The sequence below is a fragment of the Leptidea sinapis genome, chromosome Z (genome assembly GCF_905404315.1).
Source record: "Leptidea sinapis chromosome Z, ilLepSina1.1, whole genome shotgun sequence".
Classification (NCBI taxonomy): Eukaryota; Metazoa; Arthropoda; class Insecta; order Lepidoptera; family Pieridae; genus Leptidea; species Leptidea sinapis.
This window is the reverse complement of record NC_066312.1, coordinates 17,318,599-17,338,281: the sequence shown is the minus strand read 5'-3', so window position 1 is coordinate 17,338,281 and position 19,683 is coordinate 17,318,599. Positions and strand designations below refer to the sequence as shown.

Genomic DNA, 19,683 nt, shown 5'->3' with positions numbered 1-19,683 from the left:
TTTTGATTAAAATTAATTCTATTTCAAGTATATTTAACAGAATTATATTATGGTCTGCTCCAGCTTGGCAAACACCATATGCTGATCCTAATAATTGTGGACCTTTTGAACCAATCTGTTACAGTTTATATCCATTTGCCAGAAAAAGATAAATTAAAATTCGGTATTATAAGACGCTATTATGAACTCTTATAAAGTTTTTATCCCGAAACATGATTGTATTCTTGGGCATTTAGGAACACTTTAGAATTTTTAATTTATATCAAAGAATGTCTATAATTATATCAACCCAGAGATTCTACGCTTTGTAGTTCTAGAGTGGGCTTTGACTGCGTTATGTGCTTCTCCCATTGATTAAAACTTGTTTGTTTGTGTAACGAAATTATTGGCACCTAATACCTTATGTTATGTACACTTCTATTCTTATTTCACCAAATATGAAATAACACTCGTACGAAGCCGAGGCGGGTCGTTAGGAAATACTTTTTTTAAAGTCATGTTTTAAATATTGTTTAAGCTGATAGCCTTGTAGTGAATGCTCATAATAATGAAATAATAAATACGTCACGAGTGACATTAAATCTATTGTTTGAGGGTTTGATAGATAAACGTCAAAGTTGAAAATTAAAACCACCAAGTTCAAACCTTGTTCAAACTTCAAACTAATCCCACTCTCTTAGGTAGGTATTACATATTTTACTATCTACCTAATTAGCACTGTTGAATTACTTACCACTTACCCGACTTTGTGAATCTTGATATGAACGTTGTGTTATATTTGATTTTGTAGTCATTTTAATATTCTGTTCATTATTACGGTATAATAAAATTCACCAGGTTTATGTGTTAGTTAATTATATTATCACGGTTTTTTTCGTTTTTTGCGTTTCATACACATACTTCATCTTAGTGGTTTACCGAGGTGCGTCATATACTTACTTATAATTTAATTACTTTTAGTGTAGCATAACAACACAGTAGTCTTTGTGCCATCCCCTATGTCTAATCCATTGTTTTTGTAGGAAAAGTAAGAACATCAACAATGGATTCATCGTATCAGGGAGGTGTTGCCCATGAAGAGGCTGACGAATTTCAGCGTCTGTCGCAAACAATAGCAAGCAATATAAAGAAGATTTCCCACAATGGTAAATTTACACTTTTACTTTGTAATATTATGATATATTGTGACTTATCAGAAAAGATACAATAAATTTATCATTACTTACAGACCTTAGAACATACTCTCATCTAAAGCATTATCTCAAGGCTCAAACTCTCTTAAGACCTCTTCTAGATCTGTGGTGGGTCTCACTTTCCATCAAGAGACTCATTTATCTTTTTTGCATTGTCTATTAATAAAAAAAACTTCAGATTGTTTTACCAAATCTAGTGTTTACAAGATATTTAGGAAAATCTGTGCAATGTACCTTCCAAGTTCAAGTCTTGGCTATTGTAGCCTCTACCACCATTGTCTGCTATTGAGTTCATTGTTCATCTGTTATCTTTTGTTCATATAATGAATCATTACCCTATACTTGGCAGAGAAAAAAATCTTTGAATATCAAAATAATTTTCATATGGCATAATATTTATAACCCAAAGATACCTAGAAAAATGCAGTAAAAAATCGGATGAGAGTAGTTTTAAAAAAAAACATGTGTCCTGTAGGAAACACTGCCAAGAGTCCTTGATAATATGTTAAGATATCAATGTATCTCTATAGATACATAGCCAAGTTACCTGTGACCTTATTGTATAATAATTTGGTTGGAAAAATAAGAAAATCTGTACTTTTTGCTAAAATCCAAAAAAAAAAATAACATTTAATATCATTCCTGTTGACAAACCAATAAAGTTAACAAAAATACAAAAGCTCTGAGAAACAATATGACAAAATGAGATTTCCTTAGGTATGCTTGCTATGAAAATTAAAAATAACAATTTCTGAGGTCCAGTAGGTATGGTCTCATACCGCACTTCAAGCACAAGATCTTGGTCTGCCCTTTTATGCAAGGTTTGAATCGACCAAATGTTGGAAAATAATTATATCCATTAAATCTGACGTAGTAGTTGGCTTTGCAGTATGAGTGTGATTTTGTGATGGTTTTCTTTGGTGTTGGTGGCATAAAATCAGATTTGTTTCATAGTTGTTGTCCCCTAGAATTCAGTAGCCCTTGTATTATACATGGTAATATATAAAATCCAGCCGTTATTTACGCACATATCCAAGAGCTGTGAAAATATTTGCTATGACTTTTCATTGCAGTTCTGTAGAGGGCAAGCAACATGTTCGTAAGATCTACTCTTCCCATGAGCGTGTTGCAGTGCCTGATGATTTCAGGACAGATGACAGCAGACCATTGCGTATTGGCCTCTTGTTCAAGTTTCTTGTTTATCCAATAGAAATTTAAATGCTTCCTTTTTATGGGTGCTGGTCTTTAATAGCAAATCTTGGCTGTTTAGAACGCGTATTCTTTATGTTGGATGATGATGGTGAAGCTACTACTAACGTACGTAAGTGGCGATGGCTCAGGTGTTACAGGTACTATTGGGTTAATCCTAGGTCTTTTGGTGATGGACGAATGGATGAAAGAAAAGAATTTTGAGCTGAAGAGTTCAGGGAAATGGTTCCAATAAGTGGTTGTGTTTTTACTGAAGGGCGGAATCAAATATAGTTTGCACTTTTGCAAGGTCACATTCACCGCCAGAAAGTATGTGAAGATTTTGAAGCAAAGGATTCGGTGAAGATCCATTACTGAAGTGAGTGTGCTTTTGAAAAATTATATTGCCAAATTCACAGTCAGACTCATCATTTGATGATTGATTGGGTTCTGGGACCAATGCAAGTATTTTTCTGCCCATGCAACTTATTTACCTAAAAAAACAGAAAATAAGCTAAGCTTATGTAAGCATAATGAATCGGTAATGGATTTGGCAGTGTGTACTACGAGATACATACCAAATAAACACAAAACTGTTGGACACTTGGTAATGTGCACGCCGAGATACACCCATTTAAAATGTGAATAAAACCACCAACCAGATGATTATTTATACTTCAAATTATTTAATTTATTAGAAAAACAATTATATTTTATAAATTGACAAAAACATGCATATAATAACTATAAAAAACATTATTTTTTAAATTTTTCTTTCATGTCGTCCGTTGAAAATTAAAGGGATTTTATAGTTCACTCATGTTGCCTACTTTAAAAATATTAAGTTACGTTCGGAAAGCGTAAAACCATCTAAAAATTTTCATATTAATGTTTTGTTTTAGCGGAATAATGATAGACTGAGAATTTTTCAAACTTTGATGTATCTGCAGAGATACATTGCCAAGAATAGGGTTAAGTTTATTATGAATAATTTCTAAAATATCATATCTTGATAAGTTTCTTTCAGAGCTAAGTTGCTAAAAGCTTAAATTTTTATTGTCGGTCTGTCTATTTGAGACAGGGGTTTCAATTACACTAATTGTAAATAGGCACAGGACATAATATTTTCTTACATTTTGGTAATAATCTCAAGCCCTCAGCAAGATTTTCCCCTTCCCTATAAGTGCATTCAGTCATAATATTATGTCAATCTAGCATTGACATATTATGACTCATTGACATATACACAAAAGTTTGCATTTACAAGCAATTTGCTTGTAATGTGCCAGGTGGACTATATAGAAAAAGTTATTGAATTTAAACTGCTCTGTATGTTTTCCGGACTAAGAGAAGGTTTCAACAACACTTACTGAAAGCATCACTAAACATGAGAGAGTGTGGGATCGATGAGGCCATTGTAAATAGTGTTAAATTATATATACATATATATGTTATTAGGTTATTATTAACTGTTATAATATTGTCCTTTGGTATTTTTGTTTCCAAGTAAACATGAGCTGTTTACATGTACTATGGCAAAGCGGCTTAAGTACAGTTTAGGGTAGTCCTGATTCGCTGCAACCAATGTGACCTGTTCCAATAAATAACTACTACACTATACAAGTACAACATATACCTTCTTATACTTTTGAATAATTCCTTTATTCACTATGTACAATCTGGATGTTGAAACACCATTTGGGAAATCCAAATGTTTTAAGTTTTCTTAAGTGTTAATTCTGGCAATATTTGTCTTTAAACAATTCTAAATAATAGTTATTAGACAATTTGTTTTTCTTAATAATTATCAGAATAACTACTGGATAATGACAAAGGCTATAGAAGTACCTACATACTATAGGGATGAATGAATGAATGAAACTCCCAATTGTATATTTTGTCATGAAAATGATCAACCATCATTAATATCCTAAGTGCTCCACACTATGGGATATATGAGTCTGGGAGGACATAAACATTTAACATCCAACATAGTTTATCAATGCCTCCTCCCCCAGAATAGTATCAGTGGTTGCCCTGATGGAACATGGATAGATAAAGTACATAAAATATCTAAAAGTTTCTGAGGGGGTAGGATTCCTCACAGTAAAAAATTCCGTTTTAAGATTGAGTGACCTCATAAGAATAAAAGTTTAATTTGACCTGTTGATTCTTATAGGATTGTTGTCTTTCCTTGATTCTTATAGGATCTATCAAGACTATCTTCAGTAAGAAGCTCTTGGGAAGCAACAATAAAGAATAAAGTTCAAAATAGTTTTGTCTCTATTTTACTAATTTATTCAAATTTTGAAAAGGTGTGTGTGTGTCATGTCACACTTGGTCTCTTTTTATAAGCTTTTTACATACAATGGCAATATTTTATTATGGAATGTGATTGGTTTGTGGTGCATATTTAGTTCATATTTAGGTAGACTCTCTTGGTTGTTTACTTATTTTTATTAATTTTAATAATTATATTTACAGTGTCTTCTATGTCAAAAATGGTTAACCAATTGCAAACTCCTCAAGATTCACAGGAACTTAGAAAGCAGTTGTATGTATTTTTATATTGTATTATTGTAATGTATATCAATGTCAGTAAATATTCAAACAACACAACTCTTTTAAGGCGGCAAATACAAAACTATACCCAGAAAATGGCAAAAGATACATCTTCCATGATAATGGAGATAATGAAAATGAAAACTGATAAGGCAACTAATCGGCTGACAAGGGAAAGACTCAGCGATGAATACATTGCCACACTTAATGCATTCCAGGTACGAAATTTTTTATAGGAATTTATATTGATACAATCTGATTGTAATAATTATAAAAATAGAAATGTTAATATCATAATACATAATAAAACAATCTTGTAAATATTTTTAACAACTTCATAACACATATAATTGATCATCAGCGTATTGCTTATTCAAGACTCATGCAGGATATTTGATGCTATTTTAATTGTGTTAAATAATTAAAGATAAAGATTATTTATTGGGTTTGAACAATGATGTTCTATACACATATAAGGACATATCATTCACAGTCTGACAGCCGAACGGCAACACTGTGCTTAAAGACAATGTAAGCACTCTCCTGTAGTTGTGTGTCAACTGTCACTGTTTGAATCAAATTTGAACTGAATATATGCTGCTTATTGACCAAGAATATTTTAAACAAATTTAAATGGGGCAATGTACAGATAATACAGCAGTTGATGATTATTATGGTGTAAGGTGTAGTGTGTTCCATATTTCCACTTTGTTTTTATACAACATGATTTGTGTATATGTATAGAATGTTATTGGGTTTGAATCATAATTATGTGCCAATGTGTATCATTTAAAAATATAAGCAACACTTTCAATAATTTAACTTTTAAGCCCCTAAGTACTGTTAAATGATATTAACCTAATATATTATTATTTTTTGTTTTTGTTTATCTGCCATCAGTCTTAGACTATAGTCAGATGTGTTGCCAGTTATCCCGTGTAGTGTATGCGGAAGCATCTATTCATCCTGCTTACTTACTCTCTGGAGTCAACTGTTTGCTCATCATAGCGGATCAAGTGTTGTCTATAGCTATAGTCTAAAAGAGGCGTTACTAAAGCATTGGGGGTGGCAGACAGTTAGGCAGACACATTAGTGTTCACATATGTCAGCATTAGTAACCAACCATGGTACACTTGAAATATTCCGTAATATAATATTTTGCTACCTATGGATAGCATTGATGTTAGATATGCTTGCAGTTCCCCACAGTTGTGTACCATATGCCCCCACTGGCTTCAAGATTGTTTTATATATCAGTAATTTATTATCTATTGCAACCTTAGAATTACATTCAATTAGCCAGTAGTAACTGCAGTATTTTATGTTCAACTCATCCCTCTTTGCTATAATGTGCTTCTTCCATGTAAGGCACCTGTATAAGTAGAGTCTGTAGAGGTACTTTACTGTTTCCCTTTGTGGCAGTTCTTTGTCTCCTCGTTTCACTGGTGGGCAGGTATCTCTCCTTAGTGTGAAAGTAACATGTGTAGCCTTGGATGCACTAGCCTTAATTCTCCCAATTATCTATCTAGCCATTGCTCTACTTTGTTTAGGCTTGGATGCTGTTTCAGCATCTTTATCTGACACTAGTACTGCTCTATCATGAGCATAGGTGGCTGTCACTAAACCTGGAGTGTCAGGGAGGTCTGCAGTCCATACGTTATATAAGATCAGTCCAAATACAGAACTCTGTGGCACTCCTGCCGTTATATCATAGAAATTTTATGTTTCTTGGACTAATCGGACTTGAAATATCCTGCCCATTATACCTAATGGACTTAGACTTCAGAAGTAAGTAATAAATATGAGGCAGGTTTGTCTTGATCTTTGAGAGCCCTTTGTGCTAAACTCTGTCAAATGTTTGTTGCACATGCAATATTTCTTACTCTCCAGAGATGTCCTGATTTTGTCATATACTCCATGTACTTTGTACTTTCATTTGGCATAAGCAAAATGTTTTGCAAACTCTTATCTTTTTCGTTGCTACTTATGGCCCAAGTATTGACTGATTTTTTCAGAGGTGGCTTGACTAGTTGTGACTGCCCACAAGCCTCTTTCCACAGAGAGTAATTCATAGATGCTGTTAGGCTTTCTTGTTTGTTATTGAGATAATTTTCCTGTACATTTTTGATGGTCTTCTTTAGGTTACTCGTAGCTTTGTTAAAATCTGTTTTATCACTAGGTAGGCTAGTGTTATGAAATACTCTGCGCAGTCGCCTCTTCCTTTAATCAGGTTTCTGATTTCTAGAGGTTATATCAGATATTTGTGCCAAAGTGCTTGTTCTCTCTCTTTTAAGACAAGCCTGATTCTCTACTATATGCTCTCTAAAGCCATCCCAATCAGTATATTGGAGAGCTTACAGTCAGAATAACCGGAGAATGATCAGAGTGGCCATCCAAAAAAAAATCTTGTTGAAAATAGTGGCTTAGCATTCCCTTTACAACAAAAAAGTTGGTAAATATGTTGGCTCTCCAGATGAGAACACCCCAGTGTGTGTCTCTCTTCTATTATTGTTTCCGTGGGCAGTATACAGAGAGATTAACAAAAAAAGTTGAGGTTGGAATCATTGAGAAATGAAATAACTAATGACAAATATGGACAATTTGTAATTAGTTATCTCACCTCTAAGACTATGTCGTCTCAATTGCTGCTTTTATCTTACTGTGTGGGGTTGTGTGGTGTAGATTTTTTATTACAATCCTGTAGCTCCTGTTCTCTTTAGTGTTGAAGATATGGCCTATTAGCCCATGTAATGGTAACATTCATAAACATAAATGTTTATGAATGTTAACATATAACTCTTGTATGGACAAGAGTTATATTTTTCTTGTATATTTCTACATTGGCACTGCTTATCCGGAACTGTTTTTTTAATAATTTTGTAATTGAAGTCACTTCTTTGAGCTGCTGTTTCCAGAAGTTCGGTCAACTTATTAATGTTTTCCACTCTATATAGCATTATAGGTGGGAGGACCTATGGGGCTTTTTATGCTTTGGGATTTGTTCAGTCTCATTCACTGTGAGACCACTAAATCCATTTGACATCTCAACTGCCTCTGATGGGATGGACTATGGGTCTTTCTACACTTTGCATGCCTCTATGATGGAATTCTCTGTGACGAGGGAGGATACTTTGAATCATCATCACTAGTAGTGTTGTCCTGTATGTCAGTTGCTGTGGTTTCAATCTGTTCAAGTTCCTGAGACCTGGAACCAATGTTGGTAATATCACTCAATGAGGCCGAGCAGGGTCTCACAAACAAAGCCGGGCAAAACATTTGTTGACTATGTGTTTTCTGGGGTATGTTTTTTACAATTTGTTAGATATTTATGTTCAGACATTTATATTTTTATTCCCACGAGTAGTTTTGAAATATAAAAGTGGGTGCTAGAAACTGACTTCCCTTCATACATTCATCCCCTCGGCTAAATTCTCACCTTGGGAATGGAGTAATTTTTTGGTTGAGGTTGTCTTCCTTGTGGTTCAGGTGATGAAGCCAAGACTGGGGGACCTCCGAGACATGACCAGAGGGTCCGGGTTGTTGTAGTCATATTCTACCAACAACATAATGAGCTGTTTAGGATCAGCAGATCGGGTTATTTATGCCACTCAAGACTCGGCATTGTTGCACATTTTGCACCACCCAGGGGACACGTGTAGGGTGTTTATTTATAAAGATGGAGATTCCTACGGACTCAAGCAACATTACTCCCTAACACTATATGATCTCACTTGTACCAGCTATAAGTATCTAACCTGGCCATAAGTTCTGTTACAAGTAAAAAAAAATATGACATAAAAATGCAACGTTAATTAAACTTCTATGTACTTATTGAACTCTCTGCGATAAATAAAATAAAAATTCTATTCGAGATAACTACCTTGGCTTTATTAATGCAGGCTTTAAATCGATATCCAATGTTTCAATGGGAAATTTCGAGTCGTTTATCAAAGGCAATTTCTTTTAATCATGATCATAATTTATGGGCCAAGAGGTTCAGTTCTGGGCTGGATTAACTATCTTCAGTTTTTATAAAGTCTGAGACGTTGACTTCCTGAATGTAAACGCAATCAGGTGCAGTCTTACTAGAAGGTCCAAGGTACATGATTAAAAAGCGTATTGCTAAGAGGTTTCGACAGCCGCTTGGTACAAATACTTTGGCTGAAGTCTTCATTCCCTTCAGAAAAATGAATTTTGTGTCTCTTTGACTAAACAGCCCACTTGTGAAGCTTCTTTGCAGCTATGAGGGCTCACTTTGTCATTTTGCTTGTTGTAGTACTCATTAATTAAAGAAAAACGTCAACGAAAGAGTCTTTGCGGTAATATTCGTAACTTTTTTATAATGTTTAATAGATGGTACATATATATTTCATTTTTGTTTCCTTTTGATTTCGTTTTCCGCGAATTCTGTCCTTAACAGCCTTTTTAGTTCTTGCAGCACGAAGCCGCCACGATTTTTATTGGTTTTCGACAGAGGAGTGCTTCTATAGATATCTGTTGATAGTACCTACGATACGCGAATAAGATAGGTACTGAAACCTAGCTTTTGAAGCATCCTGAAAATATTTTTAACTTATAACAATATTTATGGCCAGACTAGTTATTACTGTAAATATAAAAAGATTTCCTTGTTTTGTTGCACACAACTAAACTGATTTAGCAATTAATTGAATCCTAAATATTGTATTTATGCTCTGAAAATATTTCATCTAAAAACAATTTCAGTGTTTACCATCTTTTAATACTAAGTCATGTTTTATTGTTTTTTAAAGAGTACTCAGCGAATAGCAGCCCAAAAAACAAAGGAAGACGTGAAAAAGGTGAAGGCTCAAAACATCGGTATTGATGCTTTTGCCTCAGGTATGAAACTAAGTATAGTAAGTAATTTTATCTAAAACAGAAAATGTGCATTCTTTGGACACTGTTTTATACATAATATATTGTATATATGTATAAAACAGTGTATCTATTATTTCTAACACATTTTTTGTATTAGTTTGTATTATGCATACACTTTAGGTCTCATGAAATATTCTTCACAATTACATTAAGAGGGATGCCTTTTTGTATGTACCGGTTTAATATCTGTTCTATATATAATAGTTTGTTTTATCCTACATAAGCTATATGTTTTTATTTTGGGTGGTATACAATATACTTATAATTTTTTTTTGTACTATTTGTATCTATCTAGATACATCAGACAGACAGACCATCCGGTACAAATACAGAAACAATTTGATGAAATGTTGTTCTAGCTATTTTGCATGTCAACTTTAAATTGATACCAAATTAATTAAAATCAAGCCATTATTTAAGAAGCTATCCCGCATGAAGAGAAGGAATAACGAAAAAGATGTGTTTTAATTGTTCGATACGTCGCGAGTTGCGACCTATTGACACCCTATAAAAGCACCTGTTATCGGATTTTTTTATCAGTCGACTTAAACACGTATACCAGTATACATCTCCGCTACTTTTGACCATTTCCCTTGTACGACGATGGAGACAACACCTACAGAAGCAACACAAATCGTAGCCCTATTACAAGAAGGGCTCAGCCAGCGGGTTGTCGGTCGTCGGTTCCACATAAGCCAGTCCTGTATTTCGAAAGTTTACAAGCGCTTTCGGAAGACTGGTGGCGTTATCCCGAGGCCAATATCTGGACGGCGCCGGTGCACATCGGAGAGGAATGACCGTTTTATAGTGTCCGAACAACCTCTCTCCGAAATCGGCATTTATCTGGTGTCGACGTCCAACAGGAGCTCCGAGATGTTGGTGGGGTAGCAGCCAGCGAGTGGACAGTTCATCGACTACTCAAGCAAGCGAATTTGACTCCAAAAAGTCCTGCCACAGGCCCGAAACTCACGGCAGCTCACCGACAAACACGCCTTCAATTTGCTCGCATCCATCTTGATTGGGAGTTTGAGGAATGGAGGTAGGTCCTGTTCTCCGACGAGAGCAGGATGTGTTTGCACGGTAGCGACCGAAGAGGTCGGGTCTACAGGCGGCCTGGGTAGCGATTTGCGCAGTCCTGTTTCGGTGAAACAGTGGTTTTTGGGGACGGCTCTTGTTTGATGTGGTCCGGCATTTCCTTCAACGGTAAAACCGAGCTTGTTTTCGTGCCTGGCGGGGGACGAGAAGGCGGTCTTACTTCGGACCGGTGCATTTCCGATCTTCTGCTGGAACATGTCGTTCCCTATGCGGGATATATCGGTGATGACTTCCTCCTTATGCACGATAATGCTCGTTGTCACACTGCTCGTGTAACAATTGAATACCTCGGAGAAGTCGGTATCGCCACATTGGACTGGCCAGCGTTCAGACCTGACTTGAATCCCATTGAGCACGTGTGGGATGAACTGATGAGGAAGGTTCGTTCCAGAACTCCTGCTCCTTCATGTCTGAATGAGCTGAATCGGCGTTGATTGAGGAAGTGGGAAGGTATCCCATAAGAATCAATTCTGAAGCTGATCAGGTCTATGAAGAATCGTCTACGAGCAGTTATTAAGGCGAGGGGGGCGAACACAAAGCACTGACACTTAATTTTAAGGCTAAATAAAAATTATATTTATTAATTTTTGTTCTTTTATTTATTCATTATTTTTCCATATCCTTGTTTTCCTACCTCTTTCACTTAATCCGGGATAGCTCCTTAACTACTGGCTCGCTTTGAATGAATTTGGTATCAATTTAAAGTTGACATTTGAACCTTTATAATGATGCTAATTTATCATAATTAAAAAATTTATTTACTAAGCAAGATCGCGCGAAACCAATTTCAAGTAAGTGATTCCAAACTTATGCTCGCGACTGCAGAATTTTTATAGCGTAACATAAATCTATTTTACATTATATTTTATATAATATGACTGCTAAAGCCACATATCTTATATTGGATTTATTAATAAGTGTTTGGATTTGCCAGCATGACTTCTTACTTTGTTTTTACACGAACAGTTTATTACAATAACATTTAAAAACTAATAATAACTGTAGGTAGCCAAAAGGATTTGGTGGAAATGGGTGCGGCTAGGAAACAGGAACAAATGACTCTGCAATCTGAGAGAGAGCTTGTGGAGCTAGAACAACGCGAGAGTGATATCAAACAACTCGAGGTATGCACACGTATAGGTAACTAAATTAAAAAGGCTTATTTTTTTAAAATCAAAGTAAGGGACGGGACGAGCAGGACGTTCAGCTGATTTTAATTGATATGTACGAACGAAATCCCAAAAATACTGAGCGGCACTACAATTGCGCTCGTCACCTCAAGACATAAGATGATATGTCTCATTTGCCCAGTAGTTTTACTAGCTACGGGCGCCCTTCAGACTGAAACACAGTAATGTTTACACATTACTGCTTCACGGCAGAAATAGGCGCCTCTGTGATACCCATAAACTAGCCGGCTTCCTGTGCAATGGAGCCTCCCACTGGTAAATTATTAGTATTGTATTTAACTTTATGGAATACCCATGTAAAATACAAACCCCTTATTCTACTACAGTTCCTACCTTGACTCCTCTCTCCCCTCTTCCTCCTTCCCTTTATTTCTAGCTTTTCGCTTTAGAGGCTTAGATTCTGTGTCAAATCGGTCTGTCTAACGGCCGTTCCCAATAGCCTATCTACAGATAGAGATAAATTACTACCTTCTACTGTCAGCAATTAGCTGTCAATAATCTAAAGCTATCCCAATATACCCGAAAAGTCATTTAATCGCCTTATATTGGGACGCGTGAATTGCAATTTCCATACAAACTGATCGCTGGTGAGCTATACGTCGCTCCATTGACAGACACGCGTGTACGGATAAGGTGAGTTACCGTCGATAAGTTTATTGGGACAGAAAAGTCAACGATAGTTACGATTTTTATCTCAAGTAAGAGATAGACTGAATATTGGGAACGGCCGTAGGTTGCTTAAACTCAGTTGTAAAAGAGGACTCTTTTGGATGCTAAATATCATTATTACTGACTCACAATGATTAGTTGATAGATATATATTTGGTATTTCAGAATGATATAATGGATGTGAATCAGATTTTCAAAGAGCTTGGTGCAATGATACACGACCAAGGTACAATAGTAGACTCTATTGAGTCCAATGTTGAGTACACATCACAAAATATTGAGAGTGGAGTTCAGGAATTGAGACAGGCTGCAAACTATAAGGTAAGTGAAAGTGTTTTTTATGCATTAGAAACTTGTCACCTAATACTAAGAGATCATTGAACCCTATCTCTTGTAATATCAGAGGATTCACATGAACATATTATAGTAATGTAACGTTACTTTGCGACTTTTTAAATTCGATGTCAAAACTGTATTTGATAATTATATTTTTTTATTTATTTCCTTCTTCTTTTGGGAAGAGGAGCTGAGGAGGACAATCCAGCGTACGGGTCACCTGATGCTAAATGATCACATCTTGCAACACCAGAGGAATTACAGAAGCATTGCCGAGTAGAATGGTATACGCGCTTTTTTTGAAGGTGCCCATGTCATAGCGTCCTGGAAACACCGCACAAGGAACCTCATTCTACACTGAATTTTTAATATGTTTGACTTTAATGAAAAACTGAAAAACGACCCCACACTCTCCTTCAATACGAGAGGAATCACAGGGCCGTTGACGGCTTTCTGGGACTGCAAGAAAATAAATTAAGTTTTTGAATCAAATACAAAATCATACTTGAAGTTCCATGACATTATATTATGGTAGCAATGATTACTCTTTGTAGCTTCCAAATAGTGGCATCGTCAATTTTCATGACATCAGGAAGGAATTTAAAAGTATCAATTAACAAAAAGGTTCTTATATACAATGTCATACTGACACTTATCTGGTCCTATGGAATGGAACTATAGGGCTCAGCATGTGCTTCTAATGTAACGATTATACAAAGGGCGCAAAATTGTATTCTGAGGCAAATCTCTAACGCACCATGGTATATTACAACAAAAGAGATTCTCGAAATCCTAAAACAAACAATGGTCAATGAAGTGATTAAGAACTGCAGCTCCAGATGCAAGTCACGCCTTCAGAAACACCCAAATCGTCATGCAGGACACCCAGCTATAGACAGTGACGGATTAACCCTTAATCAAATTAAGCAATTGTCTATGGCATCACGTATGGCACCAGAAGAAGCACAAAAAAAAATCCGTCCTTAGGGCATCACTTCTCACTCTCACGTCACCAAAAACCACACCCAAAAAAGGTTTCTAGGACTAACTTGAAAAATCACGCGTTTTATTTTGACATAGAGACCAACCGACCTAGAGTGATAACCCCACTCCACATTTTTTCCACTTAGGGAAACCACAGTCATTTCCCTTATGTGGAAACAGCCCTGCGTATATTTTTATCGCTTATGATTACAAATTGCTCAGCGGAACGTTCTTTTTCAAAATTAAAAATATTAAAAAATGAAAAAAGAACAAAGATGATACAAAAAAGGCTCGATAATTTATCGATATTGTACATAGAGTCCGACATGTTAAAAACGTTAGTTGTTAATACTATCTTGCGTGAATTCAATGCTTGGAAAAGCGGCAGAGCGCATTTCAATAAATAAATTATGCTTTTGTTTTTATTGTTGTCGCACATACTTCTAAAGTATGTTACATCTCAACATCTTATTATACAAAAAACTAAAGTTTTTAGGTGGTAATGGTTTAAAGACCGATTCTAGTTGACATACGGATAGGGGGGGGGGGGGGGGGGGGCATAGGCATGGATTGCTTAGGGCATCAAGTAGTCTTAATCCGTCACTGACTATAGTTATCTGAAACAACTCGTCGTGATATATTTGACTAGTAGCAGCTAGCAATAGAATAGGCTGACTACATACGAGTATAGGAAAGAGTATCAGCATTCACATGGCATATTGTAAATATCTAATAGTCCATCAAGACTGGTCGCAAGATACAATAAATAAATAAAAAATTTCAAGAGTATATTAATCTTGTTCAAGAGAATCCTAATAATCTAAAAAAATTGTTACAGAACAAAATGCGGAAGAAGAAGGTGTACTTAACACTTATTGTCTTGATTATTATTTCCATAATAATCATAGCTATCTTCTATCATTAATGGAATTCATTCCGTGTAATTCCATCCATAATTATACTCCACAGCACTCATTTATTTATATATAATCAATGTAGATAAGAATTTGTACTTTTGCATTGTTTGTACTATTACCACGTTACCAAGGCTTATTGTTTGTCCATTAAACAAATTTTATTTAAATTGAATTAATTTTAAAGGATTTAAACCACATGTATTGTATGTTTACACGAGCTATTTGATAAAAGTTAGGAATATTGGTTTTTATTTGTAAATTGGATTTTTTTACTATCAAACATCAATATCATGTCTATATTTTAAATTGAAGTAACTGCAATATGGTGAAGATAAAATTTTTATTATTTATTTATATACTTACACATTCTTTTCCACATTTATAAGTAAGTCTATTATGGTATTGACGAACACTGTTAGTGATACAAGTGATGTTATATTAAGCCAAAGAATCTAATACAGATAATTATATAATAAGACTGCACTGACAGTTTTTGCCAAACTAAATTTAGATCATATTGCTGTGATTATAAGGTTTTATTGCAATGTATTGTCTAAGAAAATAACAACCAGCCAAGTAAGAGATTTGTAGCAAGTTTTACCAGTGGGAGGTTCCTTTGCACAGGATGCTAGCTAGATTATGGGTACCACAACGGCGCCTATTTCTGCCGTGAAGCAGTAATGTGTGAGCATTCCTGTGTTTCGGTCTGAAGGGCGCCGTAGCTAGTGAAATTACTGGGCAAATGAGACTTAACACCTTATGTCTCAAGGTGACGAGCGCACTTGTAGTGCCACTCTGAATTTTTGGGGTTTTTCAATTATTTTCAGCGGAACTGCATTGTTATGGGCAGGGCGTATCAATTACCATCGGCTGAACGTCCTGCTCGTCTCGTCCCTTATTTTCATAAAATAAATATTTCGCTATAATTAGCGTAAATATTAATAATTTCAATATATACTAAATAATCGAACTATCACGTCTAGTTTTTCTTTCTTTCTTTCAAGTTTTTATAATATGTAGTTTGTCTTTTAGAAAAAAAAAGATTAATTTAATTTGATTACATTTCTATTGGACACTTAATCAACCATTAATGTTTCCTCTATATTGATAGAATCTTACAAACTCCTTGCCAGTCCAATCTCACTGGGTTTGTCTTGGTCTTGTCAATGTGTTCCCTTTCCTAAAGAATTATCCCTAATTTCTTTTATTATAAGAAAACCCTGATCTAACATGATCTAATTGGTTTAATTTTATTATGTATATAAGTGTTTTATTTTAAATGTTATCATAGGTAATGCTCATTTTGAAATAGGTGTGTTTTTACCAGTATTGTCATGTCACACATTTCACAATGTGAAAGGTCCAGTGATTAAATTGCTTTGCTCAGATTTATTGATTGCGAGTGTGACATCAAGTTATATCCGAACAGTAAAGTTTGAATAGTGTTAACTTCAAGTTAGATTTTTTTTATGTAAGTATACAATGATTTCATAAACTGACAGTCTAAAACATTTAAATTATTCATTTAACCATTGTTGTTGTTCTGTTAAATATAACATTAATATTCCTTATAAGTATGTAGTGTATGTTTTTATTTCTTTCTGTTTGTTAATTATTCGTCGTAAGTTTTATCAATTAAAATATTGTGTATGTTTTAAATTGATTTAAGCAGTTTTATACTATGACAAAATAAAAACATATGTCTTTGAAGGAAAACTTCTTTAGAATCGTTGTGATTTCAAACCGGATGCAACGGAAAAAACGACAGGTAAAAGACACAAATACAAAAATGTGTACGATGAAGCCGGCAAGGAATGAGACAGAAATATGACGCGAGTAGGTATACCTTAATATATTCTTATGTCATACGCACGACCTATAACTGCATAGACACCAGAAGAACATAAATATGGTAGCCGTGTTAGTAATGTCTCTCATAGCGGTTGAAATCATGTGTCATCCTAGCAACATGTACCAGGACTTCATATGCAGTTTAGAGGTTCATGCACAATGCAGGATTCACTTCTGACATGTGTACTTTGTACACACGCAATTTTTTAATCTATGTTTTTCGTTAGTGTTCTAAATAAGAAAAATATTGTCTTGTTATAATAATTTACGGTAGTAGTATAATCTACAGCCATGCAAATTCAAATTCGTAAAGTATTGTGTGTCCTATTTATATAGCAATAGGTGCAGTATTTAAACAGCTGGTTTTAGCTGGCTAGTAGTGCCTGGGTTGTTAGCCTTTTATTTCAATTTATTGAAATAGGCGTATTGTGCGGAAATCCACTATTATTCAAATGTTGTGAGCCTTCTTGAGTTGAAAATCCGCTAAGACTCTCGTGTCAGTCTCGTCTCGTGCCAGAATTTGGCGAGTCAACATCTCCTGTGGAATTTACACTCACGAAGGCTAACAACATTTGAATCCTTTCATTTCGTATTTTAGTAGAATTTATTTATATCAAAACGTAGTGTTGAGTTAATTATTTGCGACATAATATATTAACAGTTAATTTATATGGTGGTTGACTTACAATATGGCCAGGAATAGTCTTTTTAAATTAAGTTTTTATTAGTTTTGTAAATAGTACAAGTCCCTATTTATAGTAGTATGTGTATTATAATGAACCTTTTTAGCTAAGTTTACCCATGGGAGGCTCCTTTGCTCAGGAAGCCGGCTAGATTATGGGTACCACAACGGCGCCGATTTCTGCCGTGAGGCAGTAATGTGTAAACATTACTGTGTTTCGGTCTGAAGGGCGCCGTAGCTAGTGAAATTACTGGGCAAATGAGACTTATTATCTTATGTCTCAAGGTGACGAGCGAAATTGTGGTGTAGCTCAGAAGTTTTCGGTTCTTCAAGAATCCTGAGCGGCACTGCATTGTAATGGGTAGGGTGTATCAATTACCATCAGTTGAACGTCCTGCTCGTCTCGTCCCTTATTTTAATAAAGAAAAAAAGGTTTGATAATGTAAACCGTATACTGTTATGAATTTCACTCTTAGGTATATATTTAAATGTTTTATATAAGAGTAGTGTTATTTGTATTACATTATTTTGCTTGTCTATGACTGATTGCAACTGTTGTTATGTAATAATTTTCAAAATTGAATATTACTATAAATTCTGGATTAATATAATGGAATGACGTCCATAGAAATATATAAAAAGGAATTCTTATTTTATAAAAAAAACTTTGTGTCATTAGTTTGCCACTACAGTTTCAGTCATTAGGAATAGTATTAATTATATGTTTATATTAAAAAGAAATCCGTTTATTTTTTATAAATTTAATTGTGTAAGATACATATTCATACGGGCATTCCAATGTAATTCCAATACTTGAACAATTGCTCAGCCCAATTAATTAATTTATCCTAAGAATATTTAAACATTATGTCCCTTAATATTTTCCATGCTATCGTTTCTATACTTCTGCTTTTTTTTTGGCAAAAAAATAGCACTTAATAAAAATTGTCATTTTATTTTACTGTTGTCTTTCTTTAATTTTTCAAAGCTATGTTATTTATTTCATTTAGATAAAAAGATAGGTATGTTTAATTAACTGTTTTCTTTTCCCTTCACAAGTTTTATTTCAAATGTATATATATACTCGCTTGGTGTATATGTAACATAGTAACATAGGTAATGTGTATTCAACTATTTATGAAAATTAAATGAACTGTACTTTACTTTAACCCCCTTATTCATAATACTCTGCTAACTTAAAGCATTGCTAATTCTCACTCTGTCTTCTTCTATTGACCTAAGTCAGAATGAGAAAAAACACTCCTAAGCGGCTGTTTAAAGTTAGCGGACCATTATGAATAAGGGGGTAAATGTTCAGTGATTTATCTATGTGTCAAGATTTCTATCTGTATAATAAGTCTGTAATGAATAAAATAAGATCTATAATTAGTTCCATAAAATCCGTAAGGGCCGCTACTTAGCGTCCATACAAAAATTTGCTTAGTGACTAAGTAAGTATTTTATATTTATACTAAGATAGTATTTTAAAATTTTTTACTTATAATTCGTTAAGATATATTATACAGATAGTCATTTCAATTGATAATTAAACCCTTTATTCCGTTCAAATACTAGCATATTTACTGCAGTTCTGAATAAGACGAATTCATACTATTTTATTATTATTTTTATTGTAATAATTGCTAGACTCGTATATTTACTTAGGTGAAGGTGTATTGTTTATTTTGAAATATACTAACCAATCAAACAGACATGTCTTTCAATACACAAACTCTAACAATCTTAATATATATAAATGACGTGACACGTTGTTTGTCCGCGATGGACTCCTAAATGGACGGGTTTTAATGGGGATTACTTCATGAAGTGCAGTTTAGGTTAGTAGGATAGTTTTTATTTCGATTTGAGACCCATAATTATTTTTATTTCCAATATTTGTTTTGTGTGGACATATTTTCTGTGAGAGAATTTATTGACGCACGGTTTGACAGTTCTGGTGTGAAACAATTTTAGAAACAGGGAGTATATTTACGAAATAATTCTTGATGTTATGAGGATTTGTCGACAAATTCATAAAAAAACAGTATTTTATTTATTATGTACAGAACAACGTCTGTCGGGGCAGCTAGTATACATGTAAATTTAAGGTGAATGTT

At 34.5% G+C, this 19,683-nt stretch overlaps 2 protein-coding genes across 3 annotated transcripts in view; both read left to right on the top strand.

Annotated features, from left to right (window-relative positions):
- The window catches only part of LOC126978866 (uncharacterized), a 223,630-nt gene that overhangs the window by 53,006 nt on the left and 150,941 nt on the right, over positions 1-19,683 (top strand). The gene's annotated exons all lie outside the window — the stretch shown is intronic.
- Positions 661-19,276, top strand: LOC126978863 (syntaxin-7). 2 transcript variants are annotated; one of them, XM_050827978.1, is made up of 8 exons: positions 661-680; positions 1,023-1,145; positions 4,866-4,935; positions 5,011-5,161; positions 9,716-9,803; positions 11,943-12,061; positions 12,962-13,117; positions 14,955-19,276. In XM_050827978.1, exons 2-8 carry the CDS (start codon positions 1,043-1,045, stop codon positions 15,039-15,041), a joined length of 774 nt encoding a protein of 257 aa, XP_050683935.1. In that variant the 5' UTR covers positions 661-680; positions 1,023-1,042; the 3' UTR covers positions 15,042-19,276. The 2 variants fall into 2 exon arrangements, with proteins under 2 accessions (XP_050683935.1, XP_050683936.1); XM_050827979.1 differs by lacking the exon at positions 661-680 and adding an exon at positions 738-922.

Excerpts from the sequence above, each read along its gene's own strand:
- LOC126978863 (XM_050827978.1), top strand. The coding sequence starts at position 1,043 with ATGGATTCATCGTATCAGGGAGGTGTTGCCCATGAAGAGGCTGACGAA. Across the intron at positions 4,936-5,010 it reads CAGGAACTTAGAAAGCAGTT|GCGGCAAATACAAAACTATA; the intron begins GTATGTATTTTT and ends AACTCTTTTAAG. Across the intron at positions 5,162-9,715 it reads CCACACTTAATGCATTCCAG|AGTACTCAGCGAATAGCAGC; the intron begins GTACGAAATTTT and ends TGTTTTTTAAAG.